General features: G+C 39.5%; 2 protein-coding genes and 1 pseudogene across 3 annotated transcripts; 1 reads left to right on the top strand and 2 right to left on the bottom strand.

Annotated features, from left to right (window-relative positions):
• The first annotated feature begins 3,214 nt into the window (after positions 1–3,214).
• LOC144639265 (uncharacterized) lies at positions 3,215–5,581 on the top strand. Its single transcript, XM_078498563.1, has 2 exons — positions 3,215–3,352; positions 4,786–5,581. The coding sequence occupies exon 2, from the start codon at positions 4,796–4,798 to the stop codon at positions 5,246–5,248; it is 453 nt and encodes a 150-aa protein (XP_078354689.1). The 5' UTR covers positions 3,215–3,352; positions 4,786–4,795; the 3' UTR covers positions 5,249–5,581.
• A 56-nt stretch (positions 5,582–5,637) lies between these two features.
• LOC144639254 (BTB and MATH domain-containing protein 36-like) lies at positions 5,638–7,286 on the bottom strand. The gene has a single exon (XM_078498551.1). It carries the CDS (start codon positions 7,284–7,286, stop codon positions 6,426–6,428), a length of 861 nt encoding a protein of 286 aa, XP_078354677.1. The 3' UTR covers positions 5,638–6,425.
• A 79-nt stretch (positions 7,287–7,365) lies between these two features.
• Positions 7,366–20,449, bottom strand: LOC144639231 (transient receptor potential cation channel subfamily V member 5-like; annotated as a pseudogene). Its single transcript, XR_013568093.1, has 14 exons — positions 20,025–20,449; positions 18,566–18,757; positions 17,700–17,986; positions 17,171–17,249; positions 16,345–16,599; positions 15,869–15,942; positions 14,923–15,105; positions 14,159–14,341; positions 12,432–12,578; positions 11,734–11,814; positions 10,957–11,137; positions 10,405–10,465; positions 9,678–9,744; positions 7,366–9,579 (listed from the first exon to the last, which is right to left on the bottom strand). The product of XR_013568093.1 is annotated as a transient receptor potential cation channel subfamily V member 5-like (transcript).
• Positions 20,450–21,344: the final 895 nt, after the last annotated feature.

Raw genomic sequence — 21,344 nt, forward strand, 5'->3', positions numbered from 1 at the left:
AAAATAATAAAAGGACCGTATTTGCTTGTTAACGCAAAAATTGAGTGCTTCTACAAACTGTAATTCTGTAAGTAGAGAACGACCTCTTTAGTGTCCATATACGTAAGCAAAGAAGTTATCCGTTAAAGCGTCATTGTTTGTGGTTAGTAAGCTTGGTATACACGTATCCTTAGGGAGCTGACTATTTTTGCGAGGTTTAGGAGTATTTTCACTAATAAAACATGATAAAAAAAAACACTTCTCAAGTGTCCGTTAATGATTTCAAAGTGTCCGTTGTCCGTCTTAGAGAGGTGTCCGTCTTATAGCGCGGAGTTTGGTTACAGTAAAATGACTGAAAAACGGCAGGGACTATCACTAGGTGTCCGTCTTATGGAGGTGTCCGTTTTATAGAGGTGTCCGTTAAGAGAGAGTTGACTGTAGCCCACTCTCTAGGTCAAAAGTTTAATAAGCGCCAAGGGCACTAAATCGAAAAAACACGGTAGTAAAAACACATTAAACCAAAAAAATATATAAATATATATTCGGTGTGAGGTACGGGTACAATGTTTATATGTCTACATTTTCCTTTGTTAAGGTATTATCGTGTAATCTTGGTTACATCTTATGAACTCAATGTGAGCTAGAGGACTACTTCAATCTAAGGGCGGAGTGATGCAAAACAAAAAAAATTTCAAGCAAGATAGAAATTCCCTTTTGATATTTATCCATATGTAACAATTGGGTAAAAAGTAGCTTTAATGTTAGAAATTAGGTGTTGGCTCGTTCAAAATATAATATTGAATATTTTAGTTGTTTGGAACACAAAGCGGTTGCGTTTCCTAGTAATAAATTCTCTGATGAAGTATGTGTGAATTACTTGTAATTCTATTGCATAGAAAAATTGTGCTTTGTATTGTGCTAGTGCTGTTGCTAGGCCCTTTTGCGTTTAAGATAGTTTAAATTGAATACTCTGTTTGTCAGTCTTGATATAGCCTGCGAATACAGCCGCCTCTCTTCGCTCAGGGCCGGACTCGCAGGATAGTCTTGAAATAAAAAAAAAGGTTTTTTAATTAAAGGGACTGTGCCACGGCTGTGTTAGGTTCATTTTATTAAGTTTTGCCAAATACTCGCTATGAAACGTTTGTAAAGAAATTACTTCTATGGATCTAAATGACAATACCATAGCTCCATTTCAACCAAATGTGTCTCCCGGGCGTTATAATTTAAAGTTACAAGCAAACGAGATGTCGTATTGAAATGTTCCTTCACTGTTTTAACCCTATTCAGACCGGGGGGGGGGGGCTTTTGAGGCCCGCGCTGACTTTGAACTTTTATAACTTTTTTAAGATTTAACCAAACGCTGTCAAACTTTCTGAGTTTTCCTAAAATGTATCTGGCAACAATTTCGTACGATTGGATGATGTGTCAGGAACTTGACATCACCATGGCAACGGTATTTTGACAGGCATGTTTTCCCAAATTTGTAATTTTGCGTGTTTCTGTTAATAAAAATCAACTTAAATGGAATTATTTTTACATTTTTACGGGTTTAAAGCACATTTTTATTCATTTTGAGTACTTTGCAGTGATTTTGGGTGGTTTTCTGGCATTTTGGAAAAATTTTGAAATCCAAGATGGCGGATCCAAGATGGCGGCTGTTTTGACATCATGATGTAATTGTCACGTGATGTGACGTCACCATCCCACGTGACGTATACCAAAAGAAAGAGTTTCGGACGTACAATATATCCTATAAGTTTCATGGTGATTGCTTAAATATTCTGGAAGTTACATAGGGGGGGCTTCCGAAGCCCCCCCCCCCCGGTCTGAGAAGGTCCAAAAAAGCCCGGTCTGAATAGGGTTAAGAGGTTATTTTTAAAACCAAATTGATTGCAAGGCTGGTACAACGGCAGGAGGGCAAGATTCATTGGCCAATATTTCAACTAGCAGAGCTAGTCTTCTTCAGGGCCAGTACTAATTTTTTCTTCGTTGCGTGGTCCCCTGCATCCAAACTTTTTTTATTTTTATATATTTGATGGCCTAAATTCGGCTAAAATCCATGTTGCAGTTCCTTTAAGTCATAGCTTGTGTCTGTTCTTAGCACGTTCTGAAAAATGTTCGTCAAACTCGGATCAGTCTCAATGGCCTTATATAAAGAAGGTTTTTTATAATGTTACCTGTTACCTATCTTCTTCGTGTCACTTTATAATGTATCAATTTAAAAAAGAGCGCTTACACCAATGCAAGTGCGTGATGATCAAGTAATTAAGTTGTTTCCTCTGTTTGAGAAATTACAAGGTTTTGTTGACAATCGAAATACGGTAACAAACAAATTATAAAAGTGCTATTCGAAGTTCGACAACTTGGGTAAACTTGACAGCACCCAAGACGTGGGATTGCGCGCCCGCGTTATCAACCAGCGGTTACAATAAGAAAACGGTTAGCGCTAGAGTTAAAGGGGCACTGTCACCAGTTTAACTTCAAATAATTCAAGAGTCTAAAAACATATGGAAACTACCAATAGTGGTCCAATTTTGTTAAAAATCACCATGTAAGTGTACTGAAGCGATAAGCAAGTGATATCATTGTGATGCAATCAAGAACTTTAGATCTCAACTTGAAAAAGTCAGGCCGATTTTTTTCAAGTTTTGTCCTTGTGGACTGCAACAATAATTTACTTTATTTCTCCATCATGATGTACTATAACTTTACAAGTATTTTCATACATCGCAATCCTTCAAAAGAACCAGTCAATCGAGAAAGACGAATCGCCCGAGGAGTTCTTCAGTCCAGTGATCAATTCAATAGTAACCTGAGATCATCATCTTTGCAAGGGAAAAAACGCCTGATCGCAGGTTACTTCAATAGTAGCCCGGGCTTTCGAGAAAAATTTCGGTTTTAATCCCTCTTTTGCAGAGGGGGGAGGGGGGGGGGGAGGGGGAATCCTACTCTCGAGGGATCGCTAATCTCGTCACTTTCCCCGGTCACCTTCATTCGGTATTTAATAGATTCCGGGCCCGGGATTCCGGTGTAGATTGAAACAGAAAAGGGTTTGAGTTAACAAGCTTATTATAGATGGCTTGTAATCTTTCAAAGGTATTCTTTATAAATTTAGCGTTACCAGAGCGTTACTTGATGCACGCACAGAAATTGAAAAAAAAAATATTGAACAGGTTAAGTAACGTACTTGACCCGCAAAACAGAACGTGAGGTCTTGTTTCACATTCTTCGACTGCCGATTACCCAACTTGTCACAGTGAAGCGGATTACAGATTTACAAGCGGTGAATACTCGTGTGTAAATCTTCCATCAGCGAACTCACTGAAACAATCACTAAAACAACGCGTATAGCAGCGCGAAACAAGGTATTGAGGTAGGTAAGCAATTTTATTACAATTCAAAGCGTATTGGTTTTGCAGAGTATTTGACAGAAATCACGCTGTTTTATAAATACAGGACTTATGGCTGGCGTTTAAATCGTTTTATCGCCATTTAAACATCCTGTTCAGAGAGACTATAACAGACCCGAACGAAAAACCAATTTAAATCAATCAAATCACGAGTGTAGCGAGAATTAGAAAGCCATGTAAAATTATAAACGTAAATCTAATATCGTGTGCTAAAACGAGCACAATGCCATGCAACAAAGTAGGATTTTCATTCTGTTTCTTTTACAATCACTAGTAAAATATTATTTATTGATTGAGATAGATACGTGCTATGACCTAGTGGATATTTTCTCTTTTATGAGTGTTTTTCTAGTTTAAATCTCGTCGACGGATACTTGTTACAAACAGAAAGCAATCGCTATAAATCGACTTAAATTTTGTTCACCGTATCAATATCAGACGTTTTCCACCAAACCGCGGGTCGCCAAAGGTTAAATAGCTGTCATTAAGAGTTAAGCGAAATATCACAGGACTCGATATATTCGCGCGCGCGCGTGCTGCAAGACCTTATTGTTACTTATTTTCGCGGGACTTAATTTTCGCGATGAAAATCGCGAAATTAAAGACCAGCGAAAATTGATTTTAAACGATTTCTATTGTATTTTTATGTTAATTACGTATTTTTGGCCAAAACGCGAAAATTAAGTCTCGCGAAATATTCCCGTTCCATTTTCGCGAAATTAAGTTCCCGCGAAAATAAGTAACAATAAGGTACTTAGTAAATAAGACTAAATGCAACTTCGCAATTATGAGAACTTTAGTCCCGGGGCTTGTGAACGCCGCGCTGACACAGGCGAAAATCAAGGGGGGAGGACCCTTACGTAAACTATGATTTAAGGGTATATTTTGATCTCAAATACGGTAACGGTTTTAAGAATTAGCGTCCCGCACAACCCCACCAAAATTTTCGGACAGTCCACCCACCCAAATCAGTATTACCTTATTCTTACTTATTTTCGCGCGTACTTAATTTCGCGAAAACTTGGGAGCCGAATTTCGCGATTATAAATTTTCGCATTTGCAAGAAAAATATGAGCGTGAGCAAAAGTGTATTAAATTTCGCAATTTTGTCAGTGTTTTATGGATCAGTGGTCAATGACTAAGGAACTACTGGAAATATACAAAGCCTGCAAACGGAAACTTTGGTGTCTGTACTAAAGAGGTCTTGGCCGATTTGTAAGCTGAATGAAACGTACGGTAATCAGAGGAAGGGTGCTGATCGAAAAGAAAACGGAAAGATATTTTCCCTTTTCGCGCGTATTAGATTTTGCGATTATTTTGAAATCGCGAAAATTAGTAAGAATAAGGTACTCACTTCTATTTCGTTTCTATTTTTGCTTTTTTTTTCTCTTTCAAGATCTACAATCATGTCCAAAGTGCTATTCCTTTACTCGCAAGCTGATCAAGGTCGTAGTGAGGAACTAAAAGACTACTTCCAGCTTAAACTGGGCTCCTTAGCCAACATCATCACTGCAGGAGGCGCCTTGGCGGACGACTCCACCCTCGAAGACGAGCTCTTCCTAAGCCGATGTGTAATCCTGGTTTACACTCAAGATAGCGAAAAGTTTATACAAGAGGGAACATTCGATTTCGACGAAAAATTCGTCGTCTTCGATGGCAGTATTATAAAAGCCTTTCTGGAGCAAGATGAGGTCGTTAACCGGGTCGTTGTTATCCATTACGGCTGGAGACCTGATCAATGGCTTTACGACAGGATACCTAAAAGAATCTTTCATGTGAGCGAGACGCTGGAGTTCAAAGCCAACCCAAAAGTGGATCAAATTGTTGACACAATCAAGGGGATTGTCAAAAAACGTTGATTTCACCGAACGATATTTTACTTTATCGAGACTAACATCGACTCTACGTTTAAGACAGCTTTGCTCATGTTTTAGTCTCTTTCACATCCTTTGAGTTGTCAGGTAACGGTTTTCTCGCCAGTCACGCAACGACATACCTTGCGTGACGATTCAAATGACGACTGCAAATGACACGATCGTTGATTTTTCAGGTTCCCTGCTAACATTTTACAGGAAAAGAAAGACAGGGGATTGAGCTCTAATTATTTTAGTGAGACGTTGTTGAATAAAGATCAGAATATCAGTATTAAACCTAATGATGTACATGTTTTGATAGTATAGCTTAATTAAAAAAATTGGATAATAAAGCAACTTATCAGCAATACCTCTGTTTTTCTTTATTTGAGTTATTTTTTCAAGATTGCGTTCTGACTGTCAAACATGGCGTTCGCATCCAAGACAGCGCGAATCAAATTTTTTGATTGGCTGTTTGAAACAAAGAAAGATTGAACGGAAGTAAAAAAAAGCCATGCAAGGTCTTGTTTAAAATTATAATTCTCATCATTATCATCATCGTCATCATCATCATTATTTTAAGCAATTTCTACCCAAAATCAACGTGTTGAAGGCTTTGAATAATTGCCATCTTAAGCTTCTTGAGCATTGTGGCAAATTATGATCTTTATACTCCAGTAAACTAGTCATCAAAGATAAGAGGAGTGCGTTTGACGTACGATGGATACCAACAGAAAAAAGAACGCTATACAATGTTAAAAAGACTAAGATTTTCAGCGATTTTGCCTTACTCACTTGGAACATAGTTAGTAACTATGCTTAAATGTTTCCAAACTGGGCTTTATTTTGACAGTCTGGGGAAATTCAATTTTCTGACATGTATGGTGATCCGTGATATTTGCAGAAAGTTACTCTTAAGTTAAAGACGCTATTTCCACTACACATGTCTTCTACCGTGACAAAACTAATACTTATTTTAGAACTTACGGATGAATTTTAAAGAAAGCTCTTGCCTTGAACAAAATCATCCTGTACGGTCGAGCAATGGCACGATGCACCTTCTTGATGGATTTTCGTAAATTTAAAAATATATACATGTTTCAGAAACAACAAGAACAAAATGTCTGCTATACAATTAGCAGCTGGTACTAACAGGTGAGACAGGTATATATCGAGTTTTTGTTTAAGGAAGCTTAAGAGTCTCTATTGTGTTTTTTAGCTTCGTTAAATGTTCTGCAACTATATATAAGGGAGGACAGCACGTTGAAGGCGAAGATTTGTCGCATCTGTGCTCGTTATAGTCTTTGTTTAATTCTGTTAAACAGTCTGAAACCGACCGATGTCTACCATACATAGGAGAAAGATTTTTATTGCTTTTTTCTGCTGCATGCCGATAGAGAGCAAGGCTTAAATCGCGTACCTTTTCTAGACTACTGGCTTTTACTTTCTCGCACTGTTCCTTTACTTTCTCCCACTGTTCCTTGACTTGTCCAATCATTGCTTCAGCGATTTCCATAAAGGTGTCTCGGTCGATATCTTCACGCTTGGGATGGCGCTTTAATTCTTCCAAACTCAAATGGCGAGCTTCATACATACATGTCTCTATTAGTTTTTTTAGCTGGTAGTTTTGCCCAACGATCAGTAAAGCTAACACATCACCCTTCCGTGTTTGCACCATGGAAATCAAATACTCTTCGCACTTCTGCGTAAATTTATCCATCTGGTACTCACGAGCAAGTTCCAACAGGAAATAGCAGTTATCTTTGGTCAATGCTTTTTCCTTCAAAGAAGGATACATCAGTAGAAGCATCTCTTTTATTTCGCTTGCTTTCTTTCCTGGAAGTTGAATTTCGTCACTGTTCTTCTCTTTAAAGTTAGACGTAAACATTTTCTCAAACACAGGCGACCAAAATGCAAGGGTGCTTCGATGACAATGAAATCTCTGTTCTTCAACTTTAAGAACAACATCACTGAAATTCCACGGCTCTGAGAAATCGAGTGAACCAGTAGTCGTGGCAGCGGCATCAGTAGAAGTAGTGGCCATAATGCACCGCAATTATTAAAACAGGGCGAATCCGGTAAAACTGAATTTCTTGTGGCACTTGCTCGGCAGAAAATGGCGGCTTCCTGAGGTGCAGTGAGGCAAATCATTGTTTTGAATAAATTAAAAATAGCTGTTAAGTATTTATGAAAAGTGTCTACACTAGGGGTAGACACATTACGCCAGCATAATTTTAGGAGGCCTGGTTACATCATAAAGCCAGGTCCCGGCAGCTCAACCTGGAAAGGGTCGATAACGCTATCCACCGGACAAATCACTATCCAGTGGATAAGTGTTGACAAAGCATACTGCGCTATTCACTGGATAGTAATTTATACGGTGAATAGCGTTAACTATCTTTCGAACAACTGGGGTTACCCTGGGCGACTATACCGGGGTTAAGTTCGTCTACAACGCAGGCTAGGCTTTAGAGACGTTTAAAACTTATTGTTGTTGCTTATATTGTACTTAATCATTAAAACGTCGATAGTTTCGGCAGGGGCAGGAAAGGGCTTACATTACTCCAGCATCAATTGAGCATAATGCTCCGACAAGAGCTACATTTTCGGCATAATGCTATGATCTTTGGTTGACGCTCAGAAGCATAATGCTCAAATTTTTGAGCATAAAGAATAAAGCATGAACAGTTTGTCAAAGAGAACCAATTAAAACCAGTAACCTATACCAAGCGCGGGAAAACATGTAATCTGTGCCAAGCGCGGGAAAACATGTAATCTGTGCCAAGCGCGGGAAAACATGTAAACTGTGCCAAGCGCGGGAAAACATGTAATCTGTGCCAAGCGCGTGAAAACATGTAAACTGTGCCAAGCGCGGAAAAACATGTACCAAGCGCGGGAAAACATGTAAACTGTGCCAAACGCGGGAAACCTATGAGCTGTGCAAAGCTCACGGGAAAACACGAAACTTTTGTCGTGGACATCATAACATTCATGGCCTGTCCCCTTAGAACGTACGGGAAAATTGTAAGTTGTGCTCACCGCGACGGACGGGGAACACGTACACCTGTCTGAAGCGTGGGAAAACACGTAAACGAGAACAAGGCGAAAAACGTTCCTCACTTTAAAGGATATAACTTTTTCTTGAAGTTTGTACATTAAAATTGCTATTATTTTCTTCTGTTACAGAGTTGGAATACTATACCTGCCAACTTTTTCTGGGTCAAAGGCGTGAGATTTTAATCCTGAGAGTGCCAGGATTTCCGAAGACGATACGACAATGTCCGAAGTTTTCCGAAGATGTCCGAAGTATTCCGAAGACGTTCCGAACATCTCCCAATCCCAGTACGTGGACGTGTTTTGCTAAAAACGACCTCGTTCCCAATGCTTTTTTTCGTCAAAACTCTGTCGTTTTGGGGAAGGTATCGCCATTTACTCATTTTACATGGTGTTTTATTTTCTCACACTGGTTTGAGATTACATTTTTTGGAAAATGTGTCCTTTTTGGTTGTAATAACTCACATTTTTCGACTAGGCGTGAGAAATCAGTTCGTAAGCGTGAGTTGGCGTGAGATCGAAGTTTTCAACTCGTAGGCGTGAGACTCACGCCCAAGGCGTGAGAGTTGGCAGGTATAGAATACTAACGTTAAATAGTAATAATAATAATATAGGATTTATATTTCATCAAACACTATCATCGTTACAAACATTACTGCGACCATTATGACTCTTAGTAACTTATAATTATGCCGAAGTGACAGTTATCCTGTCTGTTTATATAACGACAGTTATTAGTTTTTGCTCTTGTTTAGGTCGTCTATAGTTAATGCCTGATATTAATCAGGCTAAATTGAATTCTATTTGAACCAATTCAATCAATATTTCATTACCTTGCCTATTAAAAATTTAGTGTTGTCTCAACCATGTGTATAGAGTTATATGGTTGATCAACATGGGCATAAATGATACAACATACAGTTCATAACCTCGAATGAGAAACCGGACCGGAAAATACTCCAAAGTGTGGGACCAAAGATGGAAACCACTTGAATTATCTAACCTTTGATCTTACATGACGCTCACTCGGTGAAACTTTGGTAAAATATCTCTAAAGGTGTCAGTGCTATTCCGTCGTTCTTTTAGAAGTTTTTGACCTTTGACTCGTTAATAAATACTATTGCGTAGAGTGAGCATTTACTTGTGTCGCTATTTACAAAGGGCACCAAGTTTCCATTTCCATTGGCTTTAAGTTCCTTTTCATTAAGCATTTGCTTGTTTATTATTTTTCTTTATCTTCATCAAGCAGTGGAATTCTTTTAATGATCTTCCGCATAATATTCCTATCAAAAGAAAATAAAAAAGCGAAATAATTTATAAGAAAGAAGTCACCCACCTCCGGTAATGGGTTACCATAGCAACAAAATATCCGGCTTCAAACCTGATTTCATCCAGTTTCTCTTCAACTGTCTCCCAAGGTGACCTGTCCTCGCTATACTCTAAAAGATCTACAAAAAAATGCAAAAAGAACCTCGAACTGTCATTTTCATCAAAACAGCACTTGTTCCTAGATGGGCTTGTTAACCTTTTAACCGCTGAATTTACTCAAAAAACCGTTGGTTATGGTCTTAATCAATGGTAAATCCTGGAAAGGAGACCTCCGCAGCTCTGTTAGTTCCCGCAGAATGCAGTCGATATTCAAAATGGAGAGTCGTGTAGAAAGATCTATCCAATCTGATTAGCTGCAAATTGATGACGTCACATGTGGTTGAATGACTGCTCCTCCACCCAAAAAAAGTCGGGATTAGTACCACAAGGGTTAAAAGACCTAGCGTGCGTGCTTGGGGTCATTATCAAGTGATGTCACAAGAGAATCGGCAGGCTCAGGCTACACAAGTGTAAATGGTCCACCAGGCTTGTATAACTGCCAACGTTACATGTTTAACCCTGTTTAACTCAGAAGTTCGTTATTCGGAATCTGTGTTAACTTAACCTTGACCAATCTTAACCATTCTTCTTCTTTTTTGGTTTATATTATCTGTGAAGTTTTTCTACCTTAAGAAACTACCTTTAGAAGAATTTGGCAGGTACACGGCAAAAATAAACCCTTCCCCGTGTAAACCTTGATGTAAACTCTGCTAGTTTCTCATTGCTACTATTTCATGTACCTTTTGCTAAGGTCAGCTCATCTATGATGTCCTCTTCTTGGTAGTAATTCAGACGTAGATTCTGAAAAAAAAAAAACCGGGGAGATTATACACTTATTTAAAAAGTCAAAGAAACTATGTATGGTTAAATTAGCAATAACTTTGATCGGCTGGCAGAAATGGCTAGAAAAATGACTGGATTTTGAAGCGTAACAGGTGTAGACATGCCCAATAAAATATGAAAGCGGTTCAAAAGGCGGGAAAACATGTTGCATTTCTAACCAGTGCTATATATAGGTAACCGGTTTCAAGCGCGGAAAACATGTAAACAGTTTCAAGAGCGGGAAAACACACGAGGTCAAAAACTTAACCGTTCAAGCGCGGAAAAACTGCAACCAGTGCTAAGGCAGCCAACCGCGGGAAAACATGTGACCGGTTTTCAGCGCGGAAAATTCTTGAGCCAATCAGACAATTGGCAAACTAAAACCTAAACAACCACAGTTCCTAAAAGAAATTCAAAAGCAAATCATCTGTTATGAGTTTTAATTGAAGTTCTACAGTAAATAAACTTACAAATTTATGGAACCTGCTGTGTTCTAGTCGCGTTATAATAAGCATTCTATCCACATCATATTGCAGTCTGGCTGTCTTCTTGGCTTCTGAGTAGGTACTACTCATCTGAGCGATAAGAATATTCAGAAGTATCACCACTACTGCCGCCATGTATAACAGAATCACCAATACAGGAAGCCATCTTGAAACGCGAAGAAAATAACATTAATGTTAGAGTTACAAAAAGAAACTACCAGAGGTGAACCTGAAAGTAAAGGTGCTACGTTACGGACAACACATCTTGAAAAAACTGGCAATTTGTTTCAAGTTTGTCGATCAAAATCCATCTTAATCTTCGTCAGTCAAAACAATCCTTGTTCGTTTTTGCGTTTTTATTACTTCTTTATTGTTTTCATAAGTTAGAAAACTATTATTTTGAGGTTTCATACAATTTTGAAACTATTCAAAAGTGTCTTAAAATATCGTGACATTGCTCCTTTAAGTGAGGTGATTATAGCTTGTAAGTCTGCGGATAAAGCCCACGTGTGTGACCATTCAAATGAAAGCTAATGAGCAGTGCTTTCATGTGGTACCGTTTATTATGCTGTACAACGTGGTTCTAACTTTTTTATCTTTTACGTCTGTGGATGAAACCCTAGTGTGTGTAATCATTCAAATGAAAGCTATTGAGCAGTACGTTCATGTGGTACTGTTTATTATGCTATACAAGGTATTTCGTACTTTCAAGTTTGTGAAAGAAATCCTGGTGAGTGCAAGATCATCATACTTCAAACTTACTTATACTTTGTGTAATCCTCAGCAGCTGGCTGTTGTTCCACAAGTGCTCTGACACCACTTAACATCACTTTATTAAACCCACTGAGGTAAAGAGAAGAAAGTAAAAACTCAGTTAGCTTCAGTGAATCAACTTACTACCCAGCCCCAGCGCCAAGAGAAAAGAAAAAACAAACCTTCCTCCCTCGTTATAACACGAGACCTGACCCACCCCATTCAGGCGAACGAGTTCTGTTTTCGATTGGAATAAAGTCGGAGTCCGCAAGAGTTGGCGAGGCCCACGGTTTCTCTGATATCATAGAGATTGCCACACAACATGACGTAACTACAGGACGTCAAGCCCGACTTTATCGTTTGGGCGTGCATGCAGATGCACGTGCAATTATGCGATTGGTTAATTGGAAAAAGAAAGCCCTTTGAGTGCTTTTACGAGCACTTGTCCTCCCCCCATTTACCCACGACTTCTACAAACATAAAAAGATGGGTAAATTTATAGCGATATGGGTTTTTAAAATATTGTTGGGCTGAAAATATTCTTCAAGGGCTGAACTCTCGTTTGCTTGTAACTTTAATTCAAAACGCCCGGGAGATACATTTGTTTGCAATTAAGCAATGGTTTTGCCATTTAGCGGGTCCATAGAAGTTATAGCGGGTCGTTGGCAAAACGTAACAAAAAAAAAACTAGCTTAAAGCTACTGTACCCAAACACTTGCACGGCACTGGTTGCTCGTAGCGACAGGAAGAAAGCTCCACAAAACGCCAGAAAAACTACCAGAAATACGCAGCTGAAGCGAGTTATGTCCCGGTACACAATCCTGGCTAATGTCTTTGTGTAAAGTCCTGTTGCCCTGAAAAAAAAAAAAATTATGTTAATAAAGACAACACATTTAAGTCGCTATTGGCAATTGCAAACCTGAAACAATTGCAATGAACGAATCGAAGTGAATCAAGAAGTTCTTTTATAGCGAAAACAGTGAAGCTTAAATTAAGGAAGTGAATATCCTTCTATAGCTTCTCGCCATAGAGGCCCGAATTATGGCCTCGTGTTTCTACAATACATAATAAAATCTAACGTAACGCATGTGTGTATTAACTTGAAAGCGGGAAAACCGCTTAAAATAATACAACAAAAATTGTAAAGATTTAACACCAACAGAAACATCTAACATCTTGTTTCTGCATAAATGCTTTTTCGGTATATCTAAATGGCTCATCCGTAGACCTTCTCCCTTGAAAACGTAGCCAAACTTTCTACAAATAGATTCAAGGAAGTTTTTAAGCTTCCTCCACAGTTGCTGTCGTAGATGTTGTTATGGACAACGCTCTCAGTTCTGTTAAGCGTGTTATCGTTTTCAGAACTAGTAACCTCAAGCTGTACATGTAAGGATAACTATGCAGAATTTCGACATTTTACGTTTTTAAAGAACGGGCTAAGACATGTACCCAAATTTATAACGCACCTACAGATATTGTACTGCTCATTAAAACTTAAATTTGGGGATTTTCTTGTGTCGTCGTTGGGGTGGTTTCTGACCAATCAATCGGCAAACACTTTCATCTAACATCGCGTCGGACGTGGTGAGCCGCCCCTATTCCGACGGCAGCGCCAACGAAAACATCGCCATTGGCCGTTTTTATCCTAGAGACGTTAAAGCTGTCTTAGACGTTAAAGCTGTCTCGAGACGACATTAACGTCTAGTATAAAAACGGTAAATAAGACAGACGCCTTTAACGTCTGATGGCTTTAACGTCTTTTCGTAAGAGCGTCTAAACGACGCTCTTATCGGACAGCTTTAACGTCTCAGACGTTAAAGCCGTCTAGTATAAAAACGGGACGTCGTTAACTAGTATAAAAACAGTAAATAAGACAGACGCCTTTAACGTCTGATGGCTTTACGTCTTCGTGTCCAGTGTCCTCCGAGTGTCGAACCCAGTCTTTTTTTTTATTTTTTTCTGAAAAGCTGTCTACTAAACGCGTCCCGTTTTTATACCAGACGCCTTTAGCGTCTTAGACGTTAAAGTCGTCTGACGACATTATCGTCTCTAGCATAAAACAGCCATTGACAAAACGTTTAATGAGCTGAACAAAAGTTTCGCAGGTGTGTTATAAATCTTGTTACATTTCTTATCTATCCTCTGCAATACAACAACGTGAAATGACCAAATTCCGCGTATTTTGAACTACAGTAAATGTGAACCAAGACGGCTAATTCGTCGTATTTCTAGTTGGAGTTGAACGCTCTACTTACACATGATATTCAGCAGGAGCTAGTTCTTAAACCGATAGTTTTACATCTAGATAATTGCGAGATCCTTGTAAAATGTAGATTCATTCACTAGGTGCTGTCCTTGGCTTGGCCGTCACTGCATAAGCTTAATATTTGCTACATCTACGAAAAAAACAGCGACTATAATTACTGCAAATTACCGAGTGACACAGGAATACTTGAACAGTCGAAGGACGTTGAAGAAAAATCCAAGAGAAGCAACAACCCACTGTGCATCATGTCGAGTAAAACGAAGAGGAATCACAATCAGAATTAGAATTAATCCAAGCCAGTCAAACAGATTGAAGTAAACCTGAGGTCCTTTGAAGTAACTCAAACGTTCCCTATACAGCAAAGAAGAAAAAAATAAATTATCTTTATTAGCCTGAAACACAGAGGATCACAGGGGTTTCTCTTCGCGCGCTCAATTTTTCCCGCGTACAAAAGATGTCGAAGATTCAACCCCGAAAAATTCCAAACTGATGACGTAGCTCTACAGAGATCCGTGCAGTGCCTCTGATTGGTTGTTGGTCAGTTTTAAATTTTCGCGTGCAAATAACAACCAATCAGGGACACGGCACGGATCTTTGTAGAGTTTGTCCCGACAAAGTTCACGGCCTTCAAAACGTTAACAGAACTACGTATTGTAAGAATTTTGAATAGAAAAAAAAGAATGGGCGAGCGGTAAAACTTAATAACTTGAACTGCAAAACATTGCTTTTGGTGAAAAGGAATTTCCAAGGCTGTTTCAGGGTTGCATTGTAGTGCTTTAGTTATACGGCATTCTTCGAACAAGCGCCGCATCGGGACTGCGGCGTTTATTCGGGGGCGGCGCTTATTAACTTTTTTGTCCCAGATGCGGCGCTTATTCGGGGGCGGCGCTTATTTCAGTAAATACGGTAATCAGTTAATTACAGTTACTTACTTTTCTATCTCGTTGATCTCATCAGCAATATAAGCCACAATACAAAGCACAACGAAAACCTCGCAGACCATCCGCAATCCATCTGCGTTACCCTTATACTGGGTAGGGTCTTCTTTAGTTGCGCCGTACAGTAAGGCGAAAGATAACAACAAGAGAAACGTCAGATACAGGCCTGTCAGAACACTACAACAGTGAGAAACAAAAAAAGAGAGAGAACAGTATTAGATGACATAAAATGTCTCTAAATTTGTCAGATGTATGATAATATGATAATATGGGGTTTGGGAGGTGTGGTGGCCCAATGGTTAGTGTGTAAGACCCAGGATTGGTTAGAGCAATGGGAGATAACCTTGTGATGGACTAGCCTTCCATCCAGGGGCTAGAAAGTACTTCTAGCAAGGCTTGAAAAAAGCTTGTATTAGTTAACTATTATTTTTTCATGATTTAGTTAGCAGCCCTTACCTAAAAAGAAAATTAAGTTGTACCAGACAACCAGAAGGGCCTGCCACTATATAAATCAGAGATAAACAATATGGCCTGATGGACCAATAGGCTTTATAGTCTAAAAGTCTGTGTCCGAGCCAAGTGGCCCATACAGCCGGAGCTTATCCCGGTTTCCGTAGCATTAAGCGACTAGGAGTATTGCTACTCCCACCTGGATGAGATGCGAGTCCATCGCAGGGTTACCCCCCAGCAGTAAATTTGCTGGTACCCATTTATACACCTGGGTGGAGACAGGCACTGTGAGAGTAAAGTGTCTTGCCCAAGAACACAACGCAGCACTGGGGCCAGGCCTCAAACCTGGGTCGTTCGACCCGGAGTCGAGCGCGGTAACCATTAGGCCACTGCGCCTCCTAGGCTTTACAGTACCTTTACCATAATAGTAGGTTAATGTAGAAGTTTACTAAATAAAAATCATTACGATCTTGAATTCATGTTATATCACCTGAACCAGAAATGGCCATATTTTATCCACTTCCTTTTCACAAGCTGTCTAATGACTGGATGTTGGATAGCTTCCTGTATTTATTGAAAGAAGAAAAGGGATTTTAGTAACAAAACTCAAAAAGTTATAACTACATTTAAGTGGGGTGGTGGGAGGCAGGCGTAAGGGTGGCAAGGCGGCAGGGCGGCAGGGGGGGGACAGGGGGAAGGAACCTGGGAGTAAAGGGGGCAAGAACTATATAGAAGGCCGGAGAAGGGAAGGTGGGAAGTGGAATTCCTTAGATGGTGGGAACTGGGGGAAATTGGAAAATACATTTTGCAACATTGCATAATACTTTGCAACCGAAATAGCACTAAGAGACTGGAACTACTTAAAAAAAGAAGCAGGAATTCAAAGTTAAAGTTTTGGGGAGTGGGAAGCACTGATCCCTTGTCCCCTCCCACCTTCCTGTACCCAAGTCAGTATTGTTAACTCACCTTATTTCCACTGTTAGCAATCAAGAAGAGGCATGACTTTGCCGTCCAGTTGAATTCAACATGTGCAGGGTCTCTTCCACACTCATCACCATCCACAATTTTATAGTAAAACTTATAGCTTATGGGATCACTTGGTTCTGAGTTCCATGCTAGTTCAATATCCTTTTTCATTTGAGAGGAATAATCGTCTCTGAATTTGGGTAAGTGTCGCCAGTCAGGGCTGACCATACAATTGAGGACAGCAACAACAGTTTTCTGCAGAAAAGGATTATTTTACGATCAGTATTAAAATTGATGCAACAATCCCAGCAAGCAAGAGTTGGGTCATTAAAAAAGTAAAAGTGTGACTGTTCAGGCCTAGTGGCCCATCAGGCCTAGGCTGTAGCAAGTAAAATGGTTTCCATATCATGAAGGGACTAGAAGTATTTCTACTCCTGCTTGTATAGGAAGCTAGTCCATTGCATGGTTACCTCCCCCTCTCCCCTCCCCCAGCATTAAATTCACTGTTATCCACTGTTATACACACCAGGGTGAAGAGAGGCACTATGAGACCAAAACAAAAACAAACCAAAACGCCACTGACTGCACCTTTTTCAAGTGATTAAGCAACAACATCTATACAGACGACGCTTTTCTTTATTGACAAAAGTTGTATTATTATTCAATATTTTAATTTTGAAAGTTGTTTTGTTTAAACAATTCTGCTGCATCGCTTGACTAACTTCATCTGAAGGCATGCCACACTTTAAACATAGGGCTATATAAAGTTGTAAAACATTGTAAATTTACTCAATCCATTCAAATAACAAAATTTCTAGATGGTTACCTTCATGTTAGGGTGTTCCACCAGTTCTTGAAAACTAACAGGATTGTCTTGAAAATTACATGAAAATAGCCTCAGGACTCTATGAGATAAATAGATAATTATGTTAAAAAAATCAGCTGTTTTTAAAAAAAATATTTTGGGTGTTAAGAGGTGAATGTGACACCCTCAAACTTAAAGTTGTTGCCATAATCGTCGTCATCATCATCATCATCATTATCATTTTGATAGATTCAGGAGAGAGTGTTACCACGTGTGGTAATCGTATTTTCATTTCACCAATTTTGACTTGCAGTTTGTACAATGCATGTAATTAGACTCTGGAGTTATGTAAGTGCAAAATAAATAGAGAAAAGGTCACATTTTGGCCACCAGTAGCCAGCAATAAGATAGTGATTTTTGATGAGCTCTGAAAATCCTGAAACAACCATAAAAATGACCACTCAACTGCCAATGCATCTGGCTCTGCAGGCCATACCATCTGCACGCATTGCATGCCTATAAGGTAACAGTAAAATTCTACAGACTGTACCTTTCAGGTTTCATGTGCTCTATCAACAGAGCAGACACTTCATCGTTGTGCCTCATGAGTGCCAACTCAAGAGGAATGCATCTGCGATTCTCATTTCCCGCATGTGGATTGGTTGTGATATATAACTGTCCGGGGTAGTGACGTAAAATAGTCTAAGCAACAGTTGCGAAGTTTAACTCTGCAACCAAGTGAAGTGGAGTCTTCCAAGACAGCTCTTCTTTGTCCTTGAAATACTTATATTTCTTGGCGTCGTCGTTATTGAGGATTATTGTGACAATGCGATTTACCTGGAAAGAAATTAATATACACTGACAGTCAATGACAAAGTATCTAGGTAGTTTAATTAAATAAGTCAATATATTAACAATATTTGCCCTAATAATGCCTTGAGAATTATCAACACTTGGAGGGGTGGAGTGAGGAAGTAGGTACTAAGGGTAAAGGGGCAGTTGGGTGTGAAGGAATTAAGTTAAATTTATTGACCCCCCAAGAACCCCCCCCCCCCCCACTCTCACACTATTTACCAGTATTATGGGTAATGAAAAAATATTTTTATGTATGATTCTTCTACCCCTTATCCACACTGCTTCCCCACCCCCTCCCCCTTCCCAGAAAAATATCTTGGGCGCTAAAATATATTAAAAATAATAAAATACCGGTAAATAGGAATTTGCAGGGGGCATATCCACAGAGTGGCTCTTTGTCCATTGTTTTCAGATCAAATTGGAATTTAGAAGTGTTGCTATATGGAGAAAGGAAAACTAGGAACCTACACAAAAACACTTGCAGCAAGAATATAAGAACCAACAATAAACTCAACCAGATCCAAGATTAAAAACAACAACAACAACAAAAAACATACATACTTGAGCCTCAATTAATCTTGGATTTTCACAGAACTTCTCACTCGCTGGCCATTTCTTGAGTAGCATAAGAAGAGGATCATCACAGAGTTTTCTGCCTCCTTCTTCATATCTTGCCGTCAACAGTTCAACTTTAACTTCATCAGCTGCGCTGCTCCAGGAAATATTTTCTGCTAAACAATACTTGTCTCGAACCTGCATTAAGTGAAATAGGGAGAATTATTTACCGAGTTTTAAACACAGGTTGCAAAGGTTACGGTCAAACCCTTGTCTTGCGACAACTTAAGATCTGATGGCGAACTTTTGCCCCAGCAACCAATGATTAAGACCTCAGTGACTCTGGGGGACCATGCATTCACACTGGCAGCACCCCCAGGGGAGGGGGTACTCAGGATTTCAAGTGATGGGGATGATCGAATGGGGCAAAAATCCCTAGCACTTCCAACAAAACCCAAAAAAATCTCTGGACCATACATTAATCCCCCAAAGAATCCCATTCCCAATTTCTGACACTTAAAATTCCAGAAAAGGGGAAATATGATATAACACAAAGAAAAACATATAAGAAACACATTTGTTTTGTACTTTATTCGCACAAGTATGCAGACAATTCAAGACACTACCACAAATCTTTAGATTGTTTTTAATGCCCAAAAAATCCCTACTTAAGTCAAACCAAACAAAAAAATACTTACCAAATTTTCCTATCCAAAAAAAAATCCCAGAATTAAAAATTTCAAACCCCCAAAAATCCTTCGATCATCCCGATCACTTGAAATTCCGAGTACCTGCCTGGGCAGGTACTGGCAGCACCCAAGTTATGAAACGAGCTTCCCGCGGAGATAGGCCATGCCAACTCAAAACAATGACTTTAAACCAAGACTCCTTGATCTGGAGTCCAGTACACTAACAACTTGGTCACCGTGCCTCTCTTAAAATGATCAGCACAGTGAATGTTGAGCCTGGATGTTGTTTAAAGGAGAACTGAAGGTCTTATAGTTTATACCACGTATATTGATGTTTTAAACTTCTATGACGTCAGTCTATGACATATGATATGGGGAAGGCATGCGAGCTTCTTCTACACATAAGTTGTGTTTTGACTGATTTTGACCTTGTAGTGTAGTGAGATAGTCAAGAGTTTCGACATTTAGGCATAAAAATGATTTTGCATCATTCACACAAATCAAGGTTCTACATGAGCAACACATGTACAGCCCCCCTGCTATTAAGGCCTCCCACCCACACCCAAATATGCAAGCTGTTCAGCTGTTTATGAGAAATCTGCATGTTTTATACAGGCCGGCTGCATGTCTGCATATCTCACGACAGCGAACATAATATATCTTGTGGTTCCCAGCCCTTCCAGTTTTTGGACTAGGCAAAATGGATCTTCATTTGCTAGCATGTAGGAGTTTATAAATATTAAGTTTTTTAGAGTAAACTTTAAGATTCCCCTGACCTTTCGTCTGAACACTTCATTAAATTCATCCAAATAATCCTCCATTACAGTTTGAGTTTCTTCCGTATGAGCTTTCTCACTTTTCTCGTCTTCTTCTTCGTCGTCTTTTTCGCTGTCTTTAGAATCTTTCATATCCTCCATCGACAAAGAAACATAAGAGCCTTTTCCCGCCGATTTCGCCTCCGCCATCATGGCCGACCACAACAACAAATGCTCAACTTAAAATTGTCTGCTGGTCTTTTACCTCCGTCAAAAATATAAATCTCTTCGTTCTTTTCAAAATGGACACAAAGAAGTTCTAGCATCGTTCACAGATCCTCGGGTAAAGGAACATTAGCCAGGATATCGATAACATAAACAGGCAGATTAGAAGTCTTTCTTATCAGCGTGCGCTCTGCTTGTCAGCAAAGCTTACACCCGGTGACAAAAAAACTTGTTTCCGGTCGCGCTCCGAGAACATTTTACTTCCGGTGTTGCTCTAACTTGCGCGGGTTCGCGCGTGGGTACTCGCAGGGACGGACGTTTTCAGGCTACGTTTTTGTTATAGAATTTAAATTTTTTGATCAGTTATTTATCCCTGGGGCTCCTGTCCCTGGTTAATAAAAGGTGCAATGGATTAAATGGCAAGAAACTCCTAAATTTTCCCCCAACAATGGGGGGGGGGGGGCTACCATATGAAAAGGGCAGGGATCCTCGTCAGAATTTTGCGAAGAACCCCTAAAAGAGACCAGTCTGAGCTTGGCTCAAGCTTTTTAGACCCCTAAAAGATACAAAATGTTGTTCTTTCCTTATGTCGTTATGCTTATGTCATTATGTTCCAACTATGTCGTTATGTTATGTTGTTCACACTGCAGGTGACATAAAACATCAATGCGAGGTGTTTTTTGAATATACGTGACCTTGCTGTTATGTCGTTATGTCGCTAGTGTGAACCAGGCCTTACACCCCTAGGCGAGATGACGAACATACCCACCTCTTCTTTCTATATGGGATTCCCCATCCCTGGGCCTAGTTTGGGGGAATATAAAACAACTATAGTACATTATGTCCTTTGGATGGGGAACTCTGATTTATTAGATGGTTACATCTGATAAAACAGGTTAGGGATCAAACTCACTTTTCATCTCAAGATCTCATTGCCTGACACAATTTGACCCAGCTTTCTCTTCACAGTAAACCAACACTGAAAGTAGCTATTCCTGCTACCAGCAAAGGCTAACTTCATCTGCTCAAAGAGAGCTTTTCACAAAAAGACAAATACATGGGGAGATTTTGAAGCTGCACAGACCAGACAGGCTAGATTTTTTTCCTTAGCTACAT

The sequence above is a fragment of the Oculina patagonica genome, chromosome 14 (genome assembly GCF_052425735.1).
Source record: "Oculina patagonica isolate OP01 chromosome 14, crgOcupat, whole genome shotgun sequence".
NCBI classification, from domain to species: Eukaryota; Metazoa; Cnidaria; class Anthozoa; order Scleractinia; family Oculinidae; genus Oculina; species Oculina patagonica.

What these genes read in the sequence shown, in the direction of transcription:
- LOC144639265 (XM_078498563.1), top strand. Translation starts at nt 4,796, where the DNA reads ATGTCCAAAGTGCTATTCCTTTACTCGCAAGCTGATCAAGGTCGTAGT.
- LOC144639254 (XM_078498551.1), bottom strand. Translation starts at nt 7,286, where the DNA reads ATGGCCACTACTTCTACTGATGCCGCTGCCACGACTACTGGTTCACTC.